At 33.5% G+C, this 27525-nt stretch overlaps 1 protein-coding gene across 9 annotated transcripts; it reads left to right on the top strand.

Moving 5' to 3' along the window:
• Window positions 1–1768: 1768 nt before the first annotated feature.
• On the top strand, window positions 1769–26833 carry LOC134853028 (sodium- and chloride-dependent GABA transporter 2-like). 9 transcript variants are annotated; one of them, XM_063868947.1, is made up of 6 exons: window positions 1769–1845; window positions 5533–6358; window positions 22652–22831; window positions 23259–23447; window positions 24040–24121; window positions 24458–26833. In XM_063868947.1, exons 5-6 carry the CDS (start codon window positions 24052–24054, stop codon window positions 26227–26229), a joined length of 1842 nt encoding a protein of 613 aa, XP_063725017.1. In that variant the 5' UTR covers window positions 1769–1845; window positions 5533–6358; window positions 22652–22831; window positions 23259–23447; window positions 24040–24051; the 3' UTR covers window positions 26230–26833. The 9 variants fall into 9 exon arrangements, with proteins under 9 accessions (XP_063725017.1, XP_063725015.1, XP_063725016.1 ...); XM_063868945.1 differs by having other exon boundaries at window positions 1784–1845; window positions 5496–6358; XM_063868946.1 differs by having other exon boundaries at window positions 1797–1845; window positions 5510–6358.
• The last annotated feature ends 692 nt before the right edge of the window (window positions 26834–27525 follow it).

The raw sequence follows: 27525 nt of genomic DNA, 5'->3' as shown, positions 1-27525 counted from the left end.
GTCATGGATTCCGGGATTGTCACAAAATCGGTGGTTTTAGCTGTCCCGGAATCCATGACAAAAGCTGGTCACATACAAACTGGTTTGAATTAGGAATCCACGGAATCTAAAATTATCAAAGAAAATGCGTGCGTTCCGGAATCCGGGACACACGATTTCAAGCTTTTTGGCACCGATTCCGCAAAAACCAAATAACACGGATTGGCGACGTAATGGAAAATCATTGTAAATCAGATTATGGACAAAATATTATGTAACAAAGAAGAAAAGAGTCAGCATAAAATAAATTTTGATCTCAAAAATATGCAATTAGAGGATAGAAAATCATGATTGTTAATCAAATTTTTTGTAAAAACTTATGAAATTAATCAAGAAAATGTGTCAATATAGATCAGTTTTTGAACTCAAAATATGTAAGAAAATCATAGAATTTTATGGATATTTTGGTCTTTTTTTGTTTTTTTTTAAAGCTACAATACACTATGGATGTGAATTGAAAAGTGATAGACAACAAACAAATGCAATAAAAACTCAAAATTGACGAAACTCGAATAAAAAAAACGCTTTAAATCGATTTAAATACGCTTTATTTCTCTTAAAAATAAAAACAAATTAAGACTGGAAAAAGTGGATTTGGATGGATTTAAAATGAGTTTGGATCCGTTTTTGTAGCAGGGATTTAGGATCAATTTAAATCGATTTTAAATCGATCCAAATCAATCTTTATCTTTTTTATTTAATCTTCGTACTTTTTTCAACTAAAATCAATCTAATTTTGTTGAGTATTTTTTTTCATCCTAAAATTGATCCAAATCCATTTTTGTCAGTGTGGGTGATTCAATATTCAGCAAATAATTTTTGTATAATAGGTTGCCTTGATTCTGCTTTGTTTGTCTTACTGTCTCTCATAACTCTTATTAAATTCACTGTCTGGATCAGATCCGTCTCCTTCGTCATTCACACAAAACTTTCACTTAGCTGCCAACTTGCTCACTGTGAATGTCTCATAAAAAAATGTTACGAAACCAAACTATGCACTGGTTAGGCGCACAGTTTTGTGTTTGTATGTTGCTGGATTCCACTTACAAAATTAGAGTGATTCCGCGTAAAAATACCTGTAACGTAATTTTTGTCGGCACACTGATTTTGTTGCGATGTGTGCAACGAGAAAATATAGGTAGTTGTTCCGGATTCCGCAAATGGAAGTGGATTCCGCAATTTTATGCGGATTCCGCATACAATTTGCGGATTCCGCTTACAATTTGCGGATTCCACTGACAGTTGCGGTTTCCGCGACAGCTTAAATTTACTTAATACATGTATTATTATTTGTTCATGGATTCCACAAACTTGTTCTGGATTCCAAAAAATTATTTGTGGATTCCGCAAAGTTATCTGTTTTTGGAGCAATTTTGAGCAATTCAGTGTTTTAGCTATTTGTCCGTGGAATCCAAACCAGCAGAAAGGATCAAAAAAAGCAATGTTGCGGATTCCACCACAAATCTGGTTTTTGCCTGTTGCGGAATCCGCTTACAATTCACAAAATGCACAGTTTGGCCTCGTAATGAAAAATTTGACATTTTTGTTTTTTGAAATTAAGCAAACAGAATTTGCGGTCGCAGCCATGCAGGTATTTTCACACAGCTCAATTCACACAGAACTTATTCACACAGCTCAATTACTTAGCTGCCTTTTGACTCTAGATATCTTAAGAAGACTGAAGTTACGTCATTGTTGGGTAATGCGCTGTAGCTGTACAGAATAGATGGAATATTCCGTTCAGTCAGTCTCCTTTCCCTTTACTTTCCTGTTATTTCCCTTTTACTTTTCTTGACGCTGTTTTGCGTGCGTGCGGTCGATTTTACTCGTAGATATTTAAAAAAGTGTTCAATAAGCAATTGAAATTGTGTTTTTTTGCTGTCTTTTATTTAGAAATCTAGAAAATAAAATTGAGCCGGTTTGATCTACGTTTTCCGCGAAGCTTAAAAAATGTTTTCCGCGAAGCTTACATCATTTTATTTTCCTACCACTTCCGAAACAGTAAAATTACAAACCTGTTTGGGCTATATGACGCTATAAGGCCATAGTTTTTGGTTATGAGTGGCAAAAATTTCTATTTTGGAAAAATTTTATAGACTAACTCACTAACTTTCCTAAATTTTCATATACTATTTACAAACACGCATCCAGTTTTTGGCGTTAATAATCAATTATTATATGATTTTAGTAACAGTCTTAGAAAAATTGAGAAAAAATTGATTTTAATTAATTACTTATCGATTATTATCTCTCTTTTTGAAATCAAATATAAACAACTATTATACATTATAATCGAACATAATCAATTATTTTTATCCAAATTTTTAATTTGTTTGTTTTGCAGAACAAATCCATTATATTCGATTATAATTGTTTATAATCCCTTTTGTTTTCCCAATTTTTCTTCGACCTTACACATGAATTTTGTTGCGTTGGTTTATTTAAAAATTATAAAATTGTTATAACAATTTTCAAATAAATTCAAATTTAAAACGTTTTTTTTTCTTTTTTTCTGGATTATATTTGTTTCATGATTCCCATTTTAAATTTTTATGATCAGCAAATTATCAGCACACTGCTTTAGTTCCATGATTAATATAGAAGAGTCATATTCCACTTACCGCGAGATTCTTTCAACTAGCATGAAGGGATCTCTATGAAACTTTTGTGTCGCGGTAAAACTCTGTTCAAATGAACCAAGGAAATCCAAGACATCTCATTTTTATAGGTTTTTGACAGAAAAAGCATTATAATCTAATATAATAGACTATAATTGATTATAAGAGAATATAAGAGACTTTCAGAAAAACTATGTTCAATTATAATTGATTTCAATTTTTTATAATATCAAGAAAAGTTTTATCATTATTATCGATTATAAATAATTTAAACATTTAAATTTGGTGCTTATAATTAATTAAACTTTTAATAAAAGTACAATTGTAATTGTAATTGTAATATAATCGATTATTTTCTCTTTTTTTTCTCAGTGCGGGAAAGCGTCTTCTAGATAAAATTTTGAAGTCTGGGGATTGGCTAAATTAAAATGTTGAGGAAAAGCACTAAAAAGTAGACCTTCCGGGCGACTAATTTTTTGAAATTTTGGCCGTTGGGCGTTCCACTCCTTGATTAAATGTGTCACTGTAAATATACCAATAATGCCAAAACAAGAAAAATTGTAACTCAGCTTTTGTTTGAAGTAGTTTTTTTTGTAACTTTGGACTATCAATTTTCTTACATAGTATAAAGTTTACTCAGCATCAATCTATCCCGGGTTGACCTCCATATAAAAAAAATTCTTGTCATACAACTCCATAAAAGAAAAATGCTTATCGTGCAATTTCATACGCGGAGTCTTTGAGGCGATGATGTTAACTTGGGGCGATGATGTTAACTTTGGGGGGATGATGTCCAAATTTTGTTTCCGAAACTTCAAACAATCGCTTTTTTCTTGAAGTGCCATTCAATCAAAATTTTTTAGAAAGGTCAACAATTGATCAATCAAGCAACCAGATTAATGGACAAGTCATCAAAACCACTTATTGAAGTCATGGATTCATCACAGATCAATAATTCTCGATTTGCGGAAAAAAATTAGCTGGCTTTTGTTAATGTTTTTTTTTACTTATGATCAAGGGCGGATTTAGGAGGGAGGGAAGGGGGTTAACGCCTCCCTCCTAGGGGATTCGACCACCTGCCGACCCAAAGGGTCCTCCCTTTGTACTAGCATGAAGGGATCTCTATGAAACTTTTGTGTCGCGGTAAAACTCTGTTCAGATGAACCAAGGAAAGCCAAAACATCTCATTTTTATTTTTTTTGACATAAAAAAGCATCATAATCTAATATTACAGACTATAATTAATTATGAGAGATTATAAGAGACTTTCGGAAAAATTATATTCAATTATAATTGGTTTCAATTTTTTATAATATCAAGAAAAGTTTTATCATTACTATCGACTAGAAATCATGTAAACATTTAAGTTTGGCGCTTGTAATTAATTATAATTTTGATAAAAGTACAATTGTAAATGTAATTGTAATATAATCGATTATTTTCTCTTTTTCTCTCAGTGCGGGAAAACATCTTATAGGTAAAATTTTGAAGTCTGGGGATTGGCTAAATTGAAATGTTGAGGAAAAAGAATTAAAAAGTAGACCTTCCAGGCGATTAATATTTTGAAGTTTTGACCGTTGGGCGTTCCACTCCTTGATTAAATGTGTTCCTGTGAATATAACATTAGAGCCAAAACAAGAAAAATTGTAACTCAGCTTTTTGTTTGAAGTAGTTTTTTTGTATTTTTGGCCATTCAATTTTCTTACATAGTATAAAGTTTAGTCAGCATCAATCTATCCCGGGTTGACCTCCATATAAAAAAAATGCTTGTCATACAACTCCATAAAAGAAAAACGCTTATCGTACAATTTCATACACGGAGTCTTTGGGGGGATGATGTTAACTTTGGGGGGATGATGTCCAAATTTTGTTTCCGAAACTTCAAACAATCGCTTTTTCTTGAAGTGCCATTCAATGAAGAATTTTTAAAAAGGTTACACAATTGATCGGTTAAGCAACCAGATTAATGGACAAGTCATCAAAACCACTTATTGAAGTCATGGATTCATCACAGAATAATAATTCTCGATTTGCGGGAAAAAAATTAGCTGGCTTTTGTAAATGTTTTTTTTTACTTATAATCAAGGGCGGATTTAGGGGGGAGGTAAGGGGGTTGATGCCTCCCCCCTCGGGGATTCGACCACCTGCGACCCAAAGGGTCCCACTTTGTACTATCTTGAGATATCCATTTTTGGAAACGGACCGTAAAATTTTTCTAAAGGCGCCTTTGGCGCCAATATACCAATTCTAAGGGGGAGCCCGGGCCAAAAGTAAACGTTTTTTTTTGTTCAAAAATTTCTAAAACCTGCCTAAAAATCTTTTCCTCGCTTGGCGCTTTTCTAAAACCTAAACAAAAAGTTTTCCGTTGTCTTATTAAAATCATTTTCACGCAGTTTGTAGAACCTTTTACAGATGGTGAAATCTAGCATATCAAGGCCCATAATAACTTTCTGAGTGCTCAAAACCAAAAAAGTTTGCGTTCATACTGGGCAGTTCAGATTAATTGCTGCCAGTTGCTGTAAAAGTTTGATCAAACTCTGAAAAAATCGTGTTAAATAACAGTTATTTTTAAAATTAGACTTTTCATTGAAATAAAACCTATTTTTGTTTTTTATCTTTCCATTTACCGTAGATTTTTTCACTTACATAAGACAAAAGCCAGTAGAAATCTTTGAATCCAAATCGTTATTTAGTCATGCTTTTTTGCTAAAAATAGGATTGAAAAAAAAACATTACTATACATCATGCTTGACATTTTTTCGTTCTAAAGAGCAATTTTGCAGTGTTTTTTTTTGTAAAATGCCGCATATTTTTTAAAAATCATTTTGAATCGACAAGCGCACAATTAAAAGCACATGTTTCGTTCCGTGTTAAGATTCAATTCAAAAACACTTGTGACTTCAGTGTCCTGTAAATCTCTAAAACGCCTCTAGACCAAATAAGGTAACACGAATTCTGTTGATTCTTTCTTTCCTCTTGCCTCAGTTATTATTTTGTGTCATAAATTAGAAAATCCATATTTTAACAATTCCCTTAGTCGCCTTGTTCAGTTCAATTAGAAAGTGGCTTCTTGCTTTTCACAATTTTTTTGCTTAAGCAATCGTTTTGACACCTTTCCTTTACATATTGCAGCATAAACGAGCAAGATTTTTGGGTTTCGGTTAATGAACTTCGTGAGTTTATTTTCTTGGATTTGAATTGCGACACTAACTTTGAGTCATAATAGATTTTATTTATAAAAAATTGAAGTGTATAATTTAATTTGTTTCGTCTTTATTGGTCGAGCTTATTTGACACAAAGTTATTGAACTGTCTTTTCAACATTTAACACTTGAAGCGTTACCCTTAGAACTTTCACAAATTACCGTTATACCCCATTAAGCGCTATAATACCAATACCGATTTACTCGTCCTAGACGGTATACCACTCTCCAAGTTTTCCTGTTGGCTTGTAGCCTGAAGTATCGGGTACTCGAATATTAACCTAATACAGAACAGACATTTTGCGGTCACACCTATTTTAATACTATTACCCGTTGTTTGGGCTTCATATAGGACATTTGTTTATCTTCGCAAATTTACAGATTACCTCAAATCTAGACAAAATCTCGCTCTATCAACTCTTTAGAAATAATCGCACTGTTTATATTCCTTTAAAAGAGTGGACATCTCATTTTGGAAAAAAACGTGTTTGTCTTCCGGTATGTACATTTCCAAGACTATCCAATTTTGTGTCTTTTTAAAACCGTCAAAACTTAGAAGCTTGTTTTAATACAGCTTTTAAAAGCCGCATTCGAATGTACGTTTAACTAGAAAAAAAAATAGGATTCCTCGTCAGATACTTACAAGTTTGTGCAAAACTCTGTCAGAATCTTGCAAGTTTTACAAGTCGGGGTGAGGCTGATCACTGTTTTTATATTGGGTTATGCGCAAGTTTGAGTAAATCTGTAATGAATATTCAAAATTTGCGTAAATGCATGCTAAAAATTATTTAAATTGGCATTTTATACGAAAAAAAAATATATTTTTTTTTCGGCGAACGAGCTTTCATATTTACCAATCATTAGTACAGAGAGCGCTTCCAGAAAAAAATAACATGTTGTGACGCAAGTTCTTCAAGTAGAACCAACGGGGCTCTCCTTTCCTTTGAGTGAGCTCCTATAGTTCCGCTCGTTATTTTATCAAAACTTTAAACAAACTTAAAATAGCAATAGGAATAAGAACTTTAGCAACTAAAAAGCGCACATCATTTACATACAGTCTAAGAAGACCTCTAATTCTCAGCCAGCTGAATTATTTCGTAACCACTATTGAACCGCATCCGTGAAAATGCGCTAAACACCTTAGACAGACATTTTAATCGACCTGTTTAAACAGCTTTTATGAAGGAAAAAATGAAAGATTATTTTCTCTGACGAAAAACCTTAAAGAACTTCCTGTACGTCCCAGAGTAGGATACCATACCCTAACATACTTTCACAATTTGTTGAATAACAAGACTGCTCGTATCAAGGCGAAACCCTGAAATTTCCTATTGCCTTTCAAGGTCTATGGAGCAGTAATAACATGAGAAAATAATTGCAAAATAAATAAAATGGATTTTTTGAGCACTGGAGGTTTTTTGTGAAAATTATTCCCCCACACGCCATGTAAGATACAAATTCATAGATTTTGCTCCTAGTAGCAAAAAAATAACAGCAACTCAATTACAGCAAATAAGCTTCCTTAAACCACTTTTCAACGATTTTTGGACAGATTAAACCTCCGCTTACGCGTCAATAGCGCGAACTATATCGCTCATTAATTGCCCCCAGTTGGCCAAAATGGAAATATTTAAGCCTCCATAATTTGATCGCACCTGGATAATTTTTTTCAAAATAAAGTTCAGGACAGCAAGACTTTTTGATTGATATAAAAATTTTTGTCAAAAATGGCTAGTTAAAAGTCGAAATTTGTCTGAAATTAAAAAAATTACCCCGAGCACTAACTTTCCGTTACTCACATTACAAAGGTTGGAACAATAAATAACCACGTTCTTATCGAAGATAATTTCCAAATCACGAATTTTGCAACTTAAAAGCAGGTACTAAGGAAGTAAACTTTGTTTTAACGGTGACAAGTAATTGTAAAGACAACATTTCCGTGTCAAATTATGCAATTGATTTGATATCTTGCCTGAAAAACTTAAAGCCACAACCTCCTATCCTCTGTTAAAACACAACTGAACAAATTATTCAGAGTTGCTTGCTATGTAGCTGCCAAGTTTCAGTAACACTTTGTTGATTGTAAGATTGATTGTAAGATTAAGACTACAACTGCCCGGGTTGACCAAAAAAGCTTATCATAGAATTCTCATAAATGGGAAAAATTTTTTCCTACAACTTCATACAATTCCATACGTACAGAAAGTTGTTTGAAAACTCTATAATAAACATTTTCACATAAATGGAAATTGTGTGATAGGTGTTTTCTCCATAAACCAAAAAGTTGTTTTTTGTTTCTAAATTAATTTTCTAAAAAAAATTTGGGTTGTGTTTGCAACCGAACACAAGTGACAAAGACCTTGGTTACTCAGAGCACAAAAAGTTGGACGGTACTACATTTGCAATGCATGAAAATCGACCTGAATTGTCTTCTAGGTGTCTTTCACAAAATAATATAACAAAAGTAACAAACTTTTATTTTTTGCAAAATTTTTCAGTGATGATTATTTTAATTTTTTGAATTTTTAATCTATCAGATATTGATCAAGGCATACATAAACACGCCATACAAAAGAAATAGGAATTTGAACAAAAATTTTAAGTGAAAAGATAAACAAAGCCAATATTATTGTATCCAGGACTACGTTATGCACACAAGAAATTAATTTTTGCATACAAAAAATTTTTTTCGGAAAATGTTTGTGTCGTCATCAAAAAGTATATGAAAATTGTATTGAAAGCATTTTTTTTCAAAAAATGTTTTAAATCAGTTTTGTTTGTCACCAGTCTGTTCAACTGATCTCAAAAAGCCGCAGAAATGGTTTAGTTTTTTTCTAGTGTTTTTCGAAAATGTATGAAAATTGTATGACAAGCATTTTCTCCATACACTTGATGTATGGAATTGTATGATAATGATTTTTGTTGTATGGAATTGTATGTTAAGCATTTTCGGTGTTTGGAGGTCAACCCGGGTGAATAGTTAAGTATTTCACCGTAATTGTTACCATCTTGAGATCACCTGACCCAAAAAAGTTTTTTGTGTATATTCAAGTTTAAGTAACTAGATTCAAATAAATAATTTTCGAAGTTTTTCTTGAGGCGACGCAGTCAGTTTTAAAGTCGGATAGCTAAATGAAGTTCAATTTTCAATCAACAAAAATAATTATTAGTCTAAAGTGCTAGTTTTGAGACTAGCACTTCATACTAGCAATGTAAGAGGTAGTGGCAATCCCGTTCAATCATTCGTTCCACGAGTCCGGAATCAGCGACGCCGGGATGTCCTCCATATCTTCAGGGTGAATTAGCCAGTGTGTGAAATCATGACACTCAATATGACACGCCCAAGTAGCAGTAGTGAACTGGTCTGGTTTCGCCTGGTATTTCCACATTGGGTGGGGGATCCTTTGATATCTGGAACATCTCTGGCACTTGTATCGGAGATTGTTCATAGAACCTAAACGCAAATATATGTTTTCAGGTTTGCTATTCGAACTGCTTTTGAGTTCCCCGATTGCTAAAAAAATTCGATTGTTAAGAAAAGTCTGCGATATTTTGAAGTTCATATTTTTGTTGCAAATACTTGATCAAGTTTTTCTGAAATATTTCTATTCACCTATAAGACAATTATCGCATAAGTTCTTGTCAATTAGCACGCGCTGCTGGCAACACATTCGACACTGTCCCCGAACTTCGACTTTTTCAATTGTCTCCTCTTGAAACTTGAACACTTTGTTGCAGACAGGGCAGTTGGCGCAATTTGGCTGTTGGTTTTCGGCTTTGTCAACCATTTCGGCTAAACAACCGCTGCAGTATTTGAGAATTGAAGAACTGCAGCACGGCATTTCAAAGAGGGAGTCAGAACTCTCGGCATCTTTCATGCATACACAACAACCTGTCATTTTTAATAATTTAGGCTTCCTTTTCCGTTTTCAGTTTGCGGTTTCAGGAATTGCGCTCTTAATTTTGGAGAAAAAGTTTGAAAATTGGAGTATATAAGGTCAATTGAATGCGATTTTGAAAAAGGTTTTGATTGTCAGTTAAGAAATGTAAAACTACCAGAGTGAATCAAATATTTGCCAATAGCGCAGGTGTCGCAGAACACTAATGTTCGAAATCCGAAATTGTATTCAAAATCTGAACATATATCGGACACCTCTCAATCTTCAAACAAAACAGTCAAATATGTTAAATCGAGCTGGAGCCTTGAGCAGAATGATCTAATGGCAGAGTACTGAGTTAATAATATCGGAACAAGCATTTATAATACTAGTCGAAACCAGACTGGTGGCGTTTTGGTGTCCCAGTCATGATTTACTGAGAGAACAATTTAGTCAATTTTATAATAAATAGCAGAAAGTTTGGAAAGGGAGAAATATAATTAGTAGCAAAAAGTTCGGACAGACAGAATTAATTAAAATGAGCAAGCAGTGCTTTTCGACGCTTTTTTGCATGCAAAATCTGAAGCCGAACAACCTTGAATTTTTTGTCAGACCAAATTCAAAATGCGAGATTGTCGGTTATCCGATGATTATGCTAGCCTAAATTTTAAATACTGCGATGAACATCCAGATTTAACTATAAAACAGTTCGGCGCTTCGGATGCAATTGCCCGCCGTGGTTATATATTTTGAGCAAAACTCGGATCTACTTAACAATCTCAACCACCCCCCTCCCTTCCCCTATTGTTTTACTAAATAATATCCACCCCTGTAAATAAAAACAGTAATTTCGCACTAGAGCATTGTATTTTGCTGCATTCTGATTGGTCGAAAGTTCGCTGCCAGTAATCTAATTAACAATCTCCTCCCCTTTCTTGAAAGTGGGGATTGTTAAGTAGATCCGTTAAGTAGATCACTCTGCCTTATGAACTTTCGATGTTATGTTTATTTCAGTTTTAATTTCAGTTGATGTCTAGACAGTTGCTCTTTTTAATTATTTCTGTCTGTCCGAACTTTTTGCAACTCTCTATAAATTGAAAAGAGCAATGCTCCAAAAAATTCGCACCAAACTACAGTGCTGATTTAAATTAACCGGACAAAACGAGCTAAACTTGAAATTTAAAACGCGTTTTTCTCAAATTGGGTTGAGTTTAGATGAAAACTTATGAAGACAAAACTTGCTTAAAAATTTAGCAGAATTAATATGGCGTAATTTGTTTTGCAAAATTCGAACCCAAAATTTAACCCCAAAAATGGGTCATTTTGGCTTTTCTTAGTTATTCAGAAATAACGCCAAAATTGCCCAGTCAATCATAGACACAATTATATCAAAATGAGGCCCTTGCGTAGCCCAACAAACTTTAAGAAGGGTATATTCTCCAAAACTTTTTAAAAAGATAATTTATTTTTGTTTGATAGACAAAAAGGTCGTTTTTACTATATAAAATACCAACTTTTTTTTAAAAAAACCTTTTTTAAGCGGTTTGCAATTTTTTTTTGGAGAATAACCCTTCTTAAAGTTTGTTGGGTTACGTAAGAGGCTCACTTTGATATAATTATGTCTGTGATTGACTGGACAATTTTGGCGTAATTTTTGAATAACTAAGAAAAGCCAAAATGACCCATTTTTGGGGTTAAATTTTGGGCCCGAATTTTGCAAAACAAATTAGGCCATATTAATTCTGCTAAAATTTTAAGCAAGATTTGTCTCATAAGTTTTGACCTAAACTCAACCCAATTTGAGAAAAACGGGTTTTAAAATTCAAGTTTAACGCGTTTTGTCCGGTTAATTTAAATCAGCACTGTACTTGCACAAAAAATTAAATTTTCAAGCGGGTGCGTTGAAATGTTGACCGATTAAATTGTTCAAGGTCATCTATATTGCTAGCAATTTGGCATTAAATATGCAATCGAATTTTCAAACATAAATTCGAACTGTCAAAAGAGCAAACAGAAATGATTGAGTTTTTTCAGTGGTCAGTTTATTTAATATTAAAGAGTTGCAAAAAGTTCGGCAGACAAAAATACATAAAAAGAGCAATATGCCAATTTTGATCAATTTTGAATGCAAATTTGAATTTTTAAGTGACATTGAGACATATTTCTGCCTGCAAAATTAGTGTTTGCATGCAAAAATTGATCGAAAAAGGTCATTTGCTCTTTTTAATTATTTTTGTCTGTCCGAACTTTTTGCTACAAGATATAACTTCATAACATTATAAAAAATAGCAAAAAGTTGGAACAGACAGAATTAATTTTGAAAAGCAATCTGCCAGTTTTTGCAAGTTTTGCATGTAAATTTAATTTTTAGTCGAGCTTGACACATCATGAGTTTTGCCTGAAAAGCTAGCTTTTGCATGTAATAGTTTTCTAATTTAGGACGATTGCTCTTTTTAATTAATTCTGTCTGCTCCAAATTTTTGTAATTCTCTAGATCTTCAAAATAATTTGCATTCAACAGCAATCTGACATGCAATGTTTCAAAGGAAAAACACATAAAACGACAACAGAAAAGCAAACGTGAAACTTCAATGGACTGTGTCTGATAAGTTTCAACTTGAAGGTCAGAATTATTTCAACAGCATAAGACGTGGTCCAATAAATTTGTTATAATTAGTATCAAAAAGATGGGACACAGAAAGTAGATAAAAAGAGGAATTGACCAATTTTGGATGAATTTTGCATGCAAGATCTAATTTTTAAGTCCAATTTTGGGTCTCAAGGTTGTCTAAAAAAATTGCATTCATAAATCTATCAAAATGCTACGATTGCTCTTTTTGAATAATACTGTCCGAACTTGGCAATATCAGCGAAACTAAGCAACTTGATTGACATCCAAATGAGCAGTTTTAGGACAAATAAAGTAGTTTAGATTCGTTTACCGAATAGGATATTGAAAAAATTTGGCGTTGAGTTTAATTCTTGCCTTGAAAATAAAACTATTGGTTTTTTTCTTTGAAATTTTTTGTTGAACAAAATAAATTTCGATGCTTTGCCTGGCAATTGTTCAAAAAACTGACATCTCTGGAAAAACATAATTGCTTTGCAATGCTTTCTTTACCAGTTCAAGGCAACTTTCATTATTTTTAAAGTCAGAAATGTTTTTTAAAACCAGAACGTTGTCGGATGAATTTATTATAACGATTTTGTTACTATTTCGATTTTGAAAGCTTGTAAGTTCGATTTTGTTTGTAAGTTCGTTTTTGAGAACCTTGAACCATACTTTTTGCCCAAAAAAATTAAAAAGGCTCGCTAAAAGCAAGTTCCAAAAATTTGAATAAGATAGAATTAAATAGAAAAAAGCAAATTGCCAAAATTGCAACCAAATTGGATATTTTTGTTAATCTTTGAGTTATACTTTATGTCTCAAAAATTGAATTTTGCATGTTAAAGATGCCTGAAATAAGGTATTTGCTCTTTCAATTAAACTTTCTTGTTCTAAGCTTTTGCAACGCTTTAAATGATAAGTTGCAAAAATGTTTTATTAGACAGAAAAAATTAAATAAACCATGCGCAATTTTTGAGCAAAGTTTGCAGACAAATTCACATAAAGTTTTTCATAATTTAAGTGTCAGCTATAACTTGTGACATAATTTGTTTTCCAAAAACATTAGATTTTGCACGCAAAGTTTGTCTGAAGTAGGAAATTTGCTCGTTCTAATTTATTTCCTCTGTTCCAAGTTATAGCATCTTGCTGTTCATGTAGATATAGAGAGTTGCAAAAAGTTCGGACAGACAAAATTAATTAAAAAGAGCAATCGTACCATTTTGACAGATTTTTGCATGCAATTTCTTTTTTCATACAACCTTGAGACACAAAATCGAACTGAAAAATTAGATTTTGCATGCAAAATTTTTTCAAAATAGGTCAATTGCTCTTTTTAATTAATTTTGTCTGTCCGAACTTTTTGCTACTAATTATAGCAGTTTTTAATAAAAAAAAACCCTAAGAAAAAACGAAACCTCAGGGAACTAAATTGAAAAAATTTTAGGTTCAAGGTCAGAAAAATCATATTTTTTTAAAAGTGTTGACTAAAGTTTTAATTGAAAGGAGTTTGTTTTTGAGATTGAGCCTATTTTCGAGCGAGTACCATGTGCAATTAGAATTTAATATTTTGTAATTTGAAAAAATCAATTTGTACCCCGGAAAAAAAACTTCGAATATTTTATTTGGTTCAGCCGTTGCATGAAAAACTTTTTAAAAGCATTTAAAAAACTATTTTATAAAAAGTGAGAAAATTTTTGAGAATTTTTTTTTCGAGTTTTTTAGAATTCGGGCAAAACAGAGCATGGTTTTGGAGTGTTTTAGGAAACTATTCAATCGACTTTAAAAACGCAATTTGCTTAACGGCAAAATTTTCAAAATTAGACAAGTTTATGTACCTAGCAGCTTTAATACTTGTCGCTGATTAGATTTCTTCGGCAACACTAAAAGTTTTTTCCACAGTTCGTCAAAAAGTTTTTTTCCTTACGTGACTGCGAACGATTAAAACATTCAAAAGTTTTTTTGAAAAACGAATAACATTATTTTGAATCTTGTTCAGCCGTGATTCATAAGATAATTACAACTTTTCAAAAGTTATTGCAGTATGGAGATAAACCGGTTTTAACTTTTGAGTTTCTCCTAATTTCGAGCAAAAAAGCGAGGAATTTTTTAATGTTTTAATTGTAAAAAAAAGTAATTCACTTTAGTTTTTTTTTCGTTTTGCACATTTTTATTATCACACCGCACAGTATCAACTGAATCTAATTCGAAAACTTGAAACAAAAGAAACTATTTATTGTAGCTTTTTGAGGTCAGAGCATTATGTGACACTACAACGGGTTATCTTTGTTTTATACGTTTTTTGATTTTTTGATTTCTCATCAAAAGTAACTGTTGTCGTTGCTCTCTTTGCTATTTGCTTATCAATCTGTTTCATTTTTTTCTCAGCATAAATTTCCGTTTTTTTTTTCAAACCAAGAACTTTTTGAAGCGACTTAAAAAACGTACAATTCACGAATTTGCTTGATATGAGAAGTGTTGGTTTTGAGTGCTAAATATTTAAATAGAAATAAACAACGTAAAGACACTTGTTAAGAACTTTCGCATTTTTTAATTATACATTTTTAGATTTCTCTATTAGCGGTTTGAATTTTTCTCTCTTATCTTTTTTAAAAAATTTGTTATAATAAGAGCAAATTATGCCATCCAAAATTGTGATTTTTTAAAAAGATTTCAAAGAAGATTAATATTATGATTATCCTAGCAAGATAACTATCCTTGAGTCCATGCTCTGTTACCCCCTGCGGTTATTATTTTTCCAGTATCAAAGTTGGCCATAAAAATTAAAAACCATAAAAAAGATAATCATGCTAATTATAATCATGATAATCATAATCATTATAACCATAATCATAATCATACTAGTCCTAATATTAATCATAATAATCATAGTAATCATCATAATAATCATAATAATAACAAAAAATGACAATAATCATAATCATAATAAACATAATAATAATCATAATAGTCATAATCATAATCTGTTGTTAACTGAAACCAAAAATTAAAAAAATAAAAATTACAAAAACTTTTAAAAATATTTTACATTTTGATTTTTGGTGAAATGATGATGGCACTGGAACCAAATATTCCTGAGTTTTTTTTTGTTTTTTTTTCAAAGTAAATGAAGATAAGTTTTTCTTTCGGGCTGTCGGGTGCTCAGCTATTTGATGGAGTCTAATTTATGCTTCAGTTGAATTGTCAACAAAAAGGGTTCCAAAAAGGTCATCAAACCGAAGTGCAGATTAAGCGTCAGCAAGTTACTCGGTTAGATTACCAAATACGCATCAACGTTGCGAATTTTTTCCGATTTTTCATTATGTGCTATTTTCCTCCGCGCCTCTATAGAAGCAGACAATTACGAATACTTCCGCTACCATAGGAGAATAGTTCATTTCACAAAAGTAGTATATTCAATGTAAACTGCACAGAACGCCGGGATGGCTAGAGTTTTTACTGGCGGGCTAAATGTGTTCAGTTATTACAACTCTTTAACGTTGATTGACAAATGTGTTTCAACATTTGGGTTGGAGGAAGGGGGTTACAGCTTTATTTTGAAGACCTCATACCAAATTGGTCTTGCAAAATAGATTCTGCTGTGCTGTTGAAGCTATCCGCCCTCAAAGTTGTTAGTTTCTATCCTTTTCTGTGTATGCACATAAAATTGATGAAAATAAAAGAGAGAAAAAAGGAAACAAATTGGTGTTTTTTTTTGCAACAGACAGGAAACATGACAAAGGTATTTATTCTTGCTCTATCAGTGTTATTTTGAGCATAGCAAGATGCCTAATACCAAAGCACATTTTGTCAAAACTAACCAACAAAAATTTGCTTTAAATAATAAAATTATTGGTTTCTTAATGTTTTAAGTCGATCTATTTGTCCTAATTAACAGTTTTTCATGAGAAAAATCCTTATTTTACTTTTATTTTTTCAAACAGTTCACTGGATCAGCTTTTTATCAGACAAATTGTTCAGGAAACCGAATGTAAGTTTGTGCCAATTGGTTTTATTTTAGTGTGTGATTATTCGATTTTTTTTCCAAATTAGATGCAGAATTTTGCCCACACTTGAAAAAAAAACACGAACCAGAAAAAAGATCCAGTGAAAAAGAACACCTATATATCTGCTCAAATTCCGCCTTTTTGCAAATCTCTTAAAAAATGATCAAGTTGAATAAACCAAAACCAAACCAATCAGTGCTTTCAATGTGCATATTACAAAAAAAAACAAGAGCAATGAATTTTGTGCGGAATAGGTAAAAAGTTAGCTCGCTCCTGCGATTCACTAAAATAGTAAAATGATTTAGAAAAAATGTTTGCGCTATTTTAGCGTTAAAAAATTGAAACAGAAAAAAGGTACAAACAATGAGACATTTCTATTATACGGCACAATTATCAAACCTGTCAATTGAGCTTGTTGTTTCGACTTTTGTGACGAAAGTAACGGATTGTTTCTGCTCGGGTGGTCTTTTTTTCTTCAGACAAATTTCGAATTTTTAACTAGCCATTTTGACGGAATTTGGATTTTTTTAATATCATTCAAAAGAGAGTTGTTGTTCTGAGCTTAAATCTGAAGATATCTTTTACCTGTGATCAATTTTTCTAAAACTCTTCGGGTTTAAAGATAGTCATTTTGGTCAATATGGGACAATCAACGCGCGATATACTTCGCGCTATTAAAGCGTGAGCGGAGATTTATTCCGTTTTAGAAATCGTTTCAAATTGTTTGATGGAAGCTTATTTGCCATAATTGATTTGTTACTAGGAGCAAAATTTATCTCTTTGTACTTTTTATGGCGTTTGAAGGGATGATTTCATTTTATTTTTTTACACTTAGTTTTTCATGTTTTTACCGCTCCATAGAATTTGAAATGCAGTTGGAACATTCAGGTCTTCGCCTTGATATGAGCTTGTGTTTCTTAAAAATTTCTTTTCGCTGATTATATTTTGACTCTATCAGATTCGAGCAGCATCGTCAAAGTTTGAAAATAGCAACAATAATAGCTTTAGGACGATAGAACAGAAAAATGCCCAAAAAATTTAAGAATTAGCCACGAGAACGCATTTTTAATTTATAGCATTCTAGTTTATAAAACTACGGAATCGGAGCAATCAGCAGAATGGTCTAAGCTTATTCTCTTTAATAAACTAATCGGTTAAAAATATATTAGTATTGTCAATATTACCCAAGAAACGAAAAATTGAAACAGAAAAAAGGTACAAACAATCAATATTTGTCAATTTTTTTGCATTTAGACCCTTTCTGCTCTTAAATCATTCTGCTCATTGACTGGCGTTTTTAAAACTCACTTAAATCAGGCGGGCCCAAGTGAATTTTGCACAGAACAATACTTTTTGAACAACAAAACAGCTAATTTAAATGGCAAGAAAAAAATTGTCAAATCAATCTAGACACTTTAATTGGAGACAACCCTCAGATTGAAGGCGCGATGAAAGAATACAATTGAAACTTTTACCAAAGGACTGAATGTTATATTAGCTACATGGTGTCAGATTCAGCACTCAAAGAAAAGCGTAGTTAAGTCGATAAAACATTCGCGTTTTATGAAAAATTGTAAAACCATTCGTGTAAAGCTGCTACTTCGAGAAAAACAATATGAATTAAACAATATGATCAATATGAAAAAAACCGGCGGCAAAAATTGATCACCCTTCAACATTTAATGACCCGGTATGTGATGGGGGTAGTGAAACTTGACGTCAATTAATTGAGGCAATATTAAAGAAGCTGAATTAAGCCGATCGAAAAAATCGTATAGCTCAATCGATAAAAGTTTCGTATACATGGTAATTAAAAAAACACACGAACTTAGGCTTTTTTCATGACAGAAAGGCCCAAATTTTTCGACCAATCAAAACTTTCAGCATTGTCAAACCTATGTTTGAATAAGTTGAAATTTTCTGCCGTTGAGACTTTCTGTCTTGTGAATAGATCTACCTGCCTTTATTTTTTGTTAGATGCCAAAAAATTAAATTATGAGAACTCTCATTACGAGTGGTTGAATGTTGAAAGGTGCTTCATTTGAGCTGTATTGTTTTTTCATCCGAGTGGTTTAATTTTATTAAGAAGAAAAATATTTTCTATTGTTATCTGACACTTCATTTTGAGAATTGTGACTTTCGCGACTATATGTTCAGACTGGTATCTGACAAATAAGACGACAAATGTTTAGACGACAACTGCTTTTGGTGAGATTTTAAGGCGACGCCTCAAACAAGTTATCCAATTTTAGACAAGTTATCCAATTCTAGAAAGTGAATTCACTTAAAATCATTTCCACTTCACGTGCTTTAACTCTCATTTGTCGTCTTAACTTCATGTCGTCTCAATGTCTTGTCGTCTTATTTACCTAGCAAGTGTCCTGATTTTTGCGACCAAATTTTGGTAAGTCCAGAACTTCGCGACCCTCTGCGCGACTCTACGTCCAGATTGAAACTCTCTGTACAACTATGATTTTGAGTCTGGGCATAAGTGTCGGATCTCGACCCGGGTAGTCACGCCTCAAAAGTTTATGAAGGTTGTCTAGCTAATATGGCGACAACTTTGGAGCGACAATAAAGGAGCCGAATAATGGAACATTTTAACCCACTGTAAGAAAGCCCTGTACTGTAAGAAGTCCTTGTAAGAACTGTAAGAAGCAGTCCCTATACGCTACGCTTTTTTTGACAGAAAATGAATAAAAGCATATTCAAGTCGTGCGGTTCTTCTATATTTGGTGTTTTCCTTCCTAGTTCTAAATAGTCTGTCTCCATGAACTATTAAGTATTTCCTGTGTTTTTTCTCTCTAAAAATATTCAAAAAATCGTGATACTACAATCTGTTTATTTTGCAATAAATTTTATGACCTGGGTTGGTTTGTTTTGAGGCCTCCCTGTCATAAGGGGCTCCATTGCGACAGCATTCAATGCGAAAATTTGGTCAGTTGGTCGGAACTCTCGAACGCACTTCTGTGGGGACATCCAACCCCTTTTTATCTTTCTCGTCTAATCTATTTTGTCTACTTGAAGTGCGGAACTTCAAAAAGACAGTTAGATTAGAAGAAAAATATGAAGGAATTGCTTGCATGTTTCTGAGTGCAAGAACAATGAGCAATGGAGAAATTAAGCAATCATCAAACAAGTAAGATTTTTCAACTGATAACTCGTGATCAGTCAAAACTATCCTGTAATGTCTCAAACTCGAAACTGACTGTCGCACTAATGGTTAATTGTGTGAAAAGCTGAGATTTATTTTTTTAATCATACGTTTGTTTTCGAAAACATCTATTTCGATTTTTTTTGTGCTAGTTCATACGATTTATTGTTTTATTTTTTTAAGTCAAATTTTATATTAAACAAAACACCGCCGGTCAGGAATAATTTCGTTTTTGCTTTCACTTTAGCGTATGTTGATTTAAATTTGCAAAAAGCCCAGCAAACCAAAATTTTCCGGCACTTTGACTTATTCCGAAGCTATTTTTGGCACTCTTCAACACTTTTTTTATTTCTCGAAACTTTTTTCACCTCGATGATTTTCTACTGAGTCTTCCGTAAATGCTACTTGAATCTATTGAAGTGAATAATGTGCTCAAGGGCTACTGGCTGTATCATGATTGGTCGAAACTTAGCCAATCAAAAACAAAGACAACCCATCCCATTAACTGTGTGGTCGGTTTTAGGTTCCGAAAGACTCAAGTCATCTTGAAATAAAGAAGGACTCTCATTGTTTCCAAAAAAAGTGGTCGCAAATGTCTTAAAATTGTTTTAATTGATTGAAGACTAATTGAGCCGACTCTCGGTTCGAGACCGCCTGAATCCTTTCGTCTATCGCGTCTGCGGTGTTTTTTATGCTGTTTTTATCGAAGGCGGAGCATTAAGCAGAATTGCCTAGGAGCAGAATGGGTCCAAAAGCAGAAAACCAGAAAACTATTAACCTTTACTGATTATTACGGGCTAATTGATAACACAGTTATCAAATCGTCAATAATACCAAGAAAATGAATGATTTATTCATGAATTGAATGATTTATTCAAGTTTTTTTTCATTGAATTTAAAAAATTTTTCGATTAACTCACTCAAAGTATGCATAAGTTTTTAGTTTTGTTGACCATATTGATCTTTCTTATGTTTAATTTACCGATCAGCGCATAAAAGTTAATATTTTTCTGTTTTTCTGCTCTTAGAATTATTCTGTAATTAGACCATTCTGCATATTGATTGACCGACCACCTGTTTTGTTTTACGCTGTTTGAACATTATTTATAAGTTAAATTTTTCATTGGCTGTAAGTTCAACCAATCAGATTTCTTCAAGAAGAAAAATTTTGGGACACATGCAACTGATTCAAAAGTGTGCGTAGCAAAAAAAATTAGGTCATATAAGTACACGTCGTTAATCAATCAGATTTCCGATAAAAAACAAATGTACGCAAGAATAACAAGGTTAGCCGGTTACGTTCCCACCATATTGATAAAGAAAACTTAAAGATTTTTTTTCCGTTTCTTTTCTTCAATTTAGTGTCGGTTTTAGTGCGTGGTGCGATTCGAGAACTAAACTCGCACAGAGTCTTAGCGAATTAGACATAATTGACTTCATTGTTTCAAAAAGGAACAACAAGTAAAAACAAAATTAAAAATACTGAAAGCTGGATTTTTTTCCAGTTTTGTTTTTGCACAATGTTTTTTTTTTCAGAGAACTTTTATAGCCAAAGAAAGACTAAATTATACATCCAAAACTAGTTTTTTTTTATTACAATCAAGTTAAAGAATAAAAAAAAACAAATTGTCTTTTATGATCGTTTACACGCTCGAATTTAAACTAAAACAAGACTGCTCGTATCAGGGCGAAGCCCTGAATGTTCCTACCGCCATTTAACGTTTATGGAGCAGTAATAACAAAAATTAAATTAGTTACAACAAAATGAAAATTTTTTTTCTCTAAAATTTGATTTTTTAAAATAAAAATCATCCCCCCACACGCCATATTAAGTACAAAAGGATAGGTTTCGCTCCTTGTAACAAATCAATTATGGCAAATAAGCTTCTTTCAACCAATTTGGAACAATTTCTAAGACGGATTAAGCAGTAATAATATTAAAAATTTAAATGAATTAAAACAAAATGAAATTTTTTTTCCCCAAAATTTGAATTTTTTTTTGAAAATCATCCCCCACACGCCATATTAAGTACAAAAGGATAGATTTCGCTCCTTTTAACAAATCAATTATGGTAAATACGCATCTTGTAACCAATTTGGAACAATTTCTAAGACGGATTAACTCTCCGCTTACGTGTTAATAGAGCGAAATATATCGCGCGTTAATTGTCCCAAATTGGCCAAAATGGCAATCTTTAAACCCCCGTAACTTTACAAAAAATGATCACAGGTAAAATATCTTTTCAAATTTAAGCTCAGGGCAACAATACCTTTCGAATGATATAAAAAAATTCCGTCAAAAATGGCTAGTTAAAAAGTCGAAATTTGTCTGAAGAAGAAAAAAACCCACCCCGAGCACAAATATTCCGTTACTTTCGTATCGAAAGTCGGAACAAAAAAAAGTTCCAGCCAGTTTTTCTCGACTCTGGATATTTTTTTTTGAAAATTAAATCACGATTGAAAGGGTTTTGATTTCTTATATCACACGAACAATTTCGATTATTATATGTGGCACCTGATTTTGCGTGGAAAACAAAAAAAAATAAAACATACCCAAACAAAAAGTTCATCCCCATTTTCAATGGTCGGAGCAAAAAATTATCATTATTGTCGCAATTTTGTTTTCTTAGCTCGATTTTGATTGGTTTGTGACGTGTCTATTTTTGACCGCTCTCGAACCTATTATTTTGAGAATTACGAATGCTGCGACTTATAGGAATTCACCCGTGCGTATTCATAGGTTCCAAGGTGAAAAGTCAGTGCCTAAATTAAAAAACACTTGCTTAATTTTTGCTCAACCATTTTTTCCAATTAGTCGAAGACTATTTTAACCGAATCTCGGTTTAAGGTCTTCAGCAATCAACAAGCTGTTCTATTTAATTTCTATTTGATTTCAACCAATCAGAATAAGAAAAAACCAATTTTGAACTTAATTTGGATGCTACGAACGTTGGTACTTATGGGACTTAACCGACCCATTCACCGAAAAAAGAAAAATGACAAAAAAATTGGTGAAAATACCGAGAAAGTTCAGAATCCTGTTCGGAGTTTTCTGAATTGATCAGCAACCGGCTTCTCTTGTTTAGTTTGAACTCAGCTCACCTGCCTTTTTCGTAATCGTCTGAACTTAATCTCATTTTGTTTCAGACTGAGCTTGAAAAAAAAGAGATTTTCAAAGATAAACTTCTTAATTCCTCAATTACGTCACAGATCATTTGGTGCATTATCCTTTTCTTCACGTTCGATTTAGCTCAGCCATCCATCGATTCTATCAATCCTGTAAGAGTCAATTCTGCTTTAGATTTGAAGTTCCCAGACCAGAAAAAGGTAAATTCTATTTCTTAGCTTTCGGTTAACTCAGAATTTATTTTCGTTGAACTATTAATTGTTCCTTAATCGTATAAAAAATCAGCTTTTGTAATATAAAAGAGGTTCAGTATTACAAAGAACTTGATTTCCTTTTTTGGGAAACTTACTACTCTTACGAAAGAGTCTTTCTGAGTGCAATTAGTTCTGAACGATTTTGTTTTACAAATGGTCAAAATTTTCATCGAGATAATCTCACACAATAAACTTGAATAAAGCCCGTTAATCTTAAATTTAGATTTAGTTTTTAATTGAGGCGGGCTTACTATATAGCTGTCAATTGGTGTCTTTCAATCAACAGCAGGTATATCCGTTCCTTTTTATCAAATCATTGCCATTATAGACACCAATCAATCTTGTTTAGAAACTGCGTTTGTTTTTTTTTCAGATTTTTCTTCAATTCGTTTGCAGAAGCATTGAGTGTTTCTTTTGTCTCGCTTGGTGCACAAACTCAAAGACAGATCGAATCTAAAGACGTTGTTGATTATTTTCAATTGACCTATTCTCAAGTTCAAGTTGTCTATCTAGCCAACGATACCTTCGTCGACTTCTGTGTATTCTGTGACCCATACAAAGGTAGTTTAGCCAAAAAAATTCAATTGAATTTTTCTCAAAATTCAGTTCAAAATTTTTTCAATTTTGAAAATCCAAATAACCAAAATTTTAAATAGGCATGGATCTAGAGTTTTCTCGTGGACTGTTTTTAAAAAAATTTTATCACATAATTTTAGTGCCCAAATTGATTTTCTGAGCTTTTCTGCAATACTACGAAGGCCTTAAACGTCAAAAATTTCTTAATAGCGGATAAAATTTTGAAAAAAAAACCAGGCAAAATCGTCGTTTTTTCAATATATTTGCCAACATATGATCAAAATTATGCTTTTTGTTGCACGTTCTTTTTAAATCTAATGCAAATTAGCACCTATAATGAGCCTCTAGAAAGTTTTCAGTAGTTTTCAGTCGACCAAAATAAAATAGAGCCAAAGAGTGTACATTGTGGATGGTCAGGGGGTCGAATCTTTGAAGAGAAAGGGGGAATCTTTGAAGATCCCCCTTCAATCTTAGATTTTTTAGTTTCAGTGTGATTTGCACTGTCCATTTTTGTACGTAGACTTTTTTGAATTTTATTTTTGGCTAAATTACCTCGTTGTTTGTGTCCAACTTGCGGGCCCTCGATCGATATGACGATGACAAAGAAAGAGAAATCCTTGGACAACGTAGCTCCAGAAATAGCCACGATTGACCGCGAAGGCAGACATCGTCAAAACTACTCATTGGCATAAAATTTTGATAGTTTTTTTATTTCGTAGAAAAGTCCTTCTGAAAATGAATAGTTAAAACTTGATGGAAAATTTGCCGAAAATTACTTTTGTTGCGAGAAATACACAAAATACACTTGTTTTACTTGAGCAGGAAATCATACTTTCAAAATTCTATTTTTGTACTTTTTCAACGGGCCATCTCAATCACAAAAAATAAACACATTAATTTTGTTCATTTTACAAGGAAACTGCCCCTCACATATGAAGAAAATATTAAATAGCTTAAGAAATGCTCACCGTAGTTTTGACAATTCCTGTCAAAAAGGGCGCGAAACTTGGTCAGGTAAGTTTGATTGCCTTATGACCCTAATAGGGTTCAGCGTCGGCCTGGGAAACATCTGGCGGTTTCCCTACTTGTGCTTCAAAAATGGCGGCGGAGTATTCTTGATTCCTTACTGCATTGCTCTTTTTGGAGTCGGAGTTCCTCTCCTTTTCCTTCAAATTGCCCTTGGACAATTCATGTCCAGAAGTGGACCGGACGCCTGGAACCTCTACCCCCTCTCCAAAGGTCTAGGAGTGGCTTCGATTTTCATCCAGTCTTATGTCTCGCTTTACTATATAGTTATCATAGCCTGGATTATTTACTACTTCTACTCAACCTTGACTTTAGAAGCTCTACCTTGGACAACATGTCTCGAAAGTTACGGCAAGTTTTGTCACAACGACACGTTCAAGATGAGCTCCGAGGATTTAAACGGAAGTTCTCCCGCTGATTTCAAGGAACCAGCCGAGTTGTTCTGGACTAAAGGAGTTCTAGGACTGTCTGAAAGTATGGAATCAATTGGCGGTGTCCAACTTCACATGGCGTTGAGTCTTCTGGTGGCGTGGATCATAGTCTACGTTTGTATCATCAGAGGCATAAAGTGGACCGGAAAAATTGTATGGTTCACCGGTTTGGTACCTTACGCAATGTTGCTAATCCTTCTCATTAGGGCATTGACTTTAGAAGGCGCAATGACGGGCGTGAAATTTTACCTCCAACCCGACTTTTCCAAGCTGTGGCAGGGCTCGGTCTGGCTAGATGCTGGAACCCAGATCCTGTTTTCCATGGCACTGGGCGAGGGAACCCTGCCGACGTTGGGAAGCTACAACAAGTTCCATCACAACAGCCTGCGTGACTCGTTCATGTATTCAATTGTAAATTGTATGACTAGTTTTATCGGAGGGTTTTGCATTTTTGCCACTTTAGGTTACATGGCCCATGAGAGAAACATTCCGATTACCGAGGTCACCGAAAAGGGACCGGGGTTGACCTTCATCGCGTACCCGAAGGCGCTGTCCTTGATACCCTACGGATCCAAGGTGCTCTCGGCTCTCTTTTTCTTCATGATGTTGTTCCTAGGACTTGACAGTGAATTCGTGGCGGTGGAAGGACTCACATGTCAGATTATGGACGCGGTTCCAAAATTATTTCGATTCCGTTTTTCACGCCAAGTTCTCTTAACCTTTGTGAGCATTCTCTGTTATAGCATTGGACTCATTTTCACCACAAATGCCGGAATGTACTTCTTCCAGATTCTGGATTTTTACTCCGCCAGTGGATTTGTGGTCCTGTTTCTCTGCTTTTCCCAGGCCATCACAATTGCATACCTCTACGGCGGAAAACGATTCATGAACGACATCGAATCAATGATGCACATTGGCAAAGTCATGAAGCTCTATCTTCTGTTTTGCTGGTACGTTGCAACTCCTGTGATTTGCGTCTTCATAACCGTGATCTACTGGCTAAAATTCTCACCACTGAAGTATGCCGACTACACCTACCCGCTTTGGAGCTCAATTATTGGCTGGACAATTGCCTTGTCAAGCTGTCTAGCCGTACCCGTAACTGCTCTTTACCAAGTGTACATCAGCAGAAGTGATTTGACGCTTCTGAAAACAGCGGTTCTGAAAGAGCATCAAGTCCACCCGAAAACAGAGATGCCCTTCCGAATCATGACGAGCGGTGTTGAAGCAAACACGACCTTTGGCGCGATTGATTTCACAGCCGAAGAACCACTCCCCAAAAAGGGCACTTGGCACATTTCTGCAGTCTGAAAAGTCTCAAAAATTCATTTCGGCATCTCGCCAATCTGAACAAGGAGTGAGAAAAAGTTTTTTCTCCAAAAGAAGTTTCACTCAAGTCAACAAAATATTTTGAATGTAAAAAATTGATCAGAAAGATAAAAAATTGTGATGTTTTCTCGAATGATCTGTGATTTAAAAAGTAAATAACATTTGCAAGTTGCTTTCTATACATTTGATGGTCAAAATAAGATGACAGATAATTCAACAGTCAACAAGAACTCAAGCTGAGAATTTATCTACAGAAATCAAATATAGGGTAAATTTTACTCTAAACTTCAAGTTTTTTGAACTAGTTTGAAAACTAGACAGAAAAATAGGGCATGAAGAATTCAAAATTTGAGTAACAGAAGTTTGGTTTTTCCACGTCTTGATCTTTTGGTAATGTCGTCTTAATTTCTTGTCGTCCTAATATCACGTCGTCTTATTTATCCCCAGCGCAGTTACATGTTTTATGGCCATCACTGCTTTCCAGTTCTTCATTTCTATTATTATGATCAGCTTCAAGTGCACTGCTGCTATTTGGCCGAAATTTGGTCTCAATTTGATGTTTTGAACAAAGAGTTTGAATGATAAATTTGTTTTCAAAAAGGGAACAGACTAGATTATAATAAACACAACTCATATAATAATAACAAAAACTCATAACAAGAACACCGAAAAAGACAAGTTAGCTATGCTTGTTGATGATAAAAAAATTGAGGCCGTCATGGTTTACTAAATGTTGTTGTCATTTGGAGAAAAAATATCGCATTGCTTCACCAAAAATAACCTGGCTTAAAAATCAAGTGGTGTCTTCAATTTAAATAGCAAATGCTATGCGATTGCCTATATGAACATTTATTTTTCGCAGGTTAGTAAAAATTGAGCTAGCTATGATGTTATACCCGAAATTGAGGTTCTTCCACACTAACCATTTTCCCCCTTTTTTGGGCGAAAGTTGTTCATTTTGCGGGAGGTTACGGGCAGAATTTTGCGTAGGTTACCGGCGCTTTCTTCTTTACGTTCTATTTAAGGCTTTAAAATGAGTTTTTTCCCTTCACTACTTCAGTTCGCAAAAACCTGACTATCATATGCTCAAAGAAAAAAAGAGAATTGGCATAAAAGGGTAGTTCAGTTTTGCAGAAAAAAATGACGCAATAGTTCCAGAAATACATCCACCAGACAATTCAGGACTAGACAACCACATGTATCAAGTCACTGCTTAGAAGCTATTTTTATTTTTAAAAAAGTCGACCTTGAAGCAGACAAAGTCTAGATCCCACCTGA

This window comes from Symsagittifera roscoffensis, chromosome 8 (assembly GCF_963678635.1).
Source record: "Symsagittifera roscoffensis chromosome 8, txSymRosc1.1, whole genome shotgun sequence".
NCBI classification, from domain to species: Eukaryota; Metazoa; Xenacoelomorpha; order Acoela; family Convolutidae; genus Symsagittifera; species Symsagittifera roscoffensis.
This window is presented reverse-complemented; position numbering and strand designations above follow the sequence as displayed.

Coding starts and splice junctions, on each gene's coding strand:
- LOC134853028 (XM_063868947.1), top strand. CDS start 24,052: ATGACGATGACAAAGAAAGAGAAATCCTTGGACAACGTAGCTCCAGAA. Junction 24,122..24,457: donor AGCCACGATTGACCGCGAAG/GCAGACATCGTC, acceptor CCTGTCAAAAAG/GGCGCGAAACTTGGTCAGGT.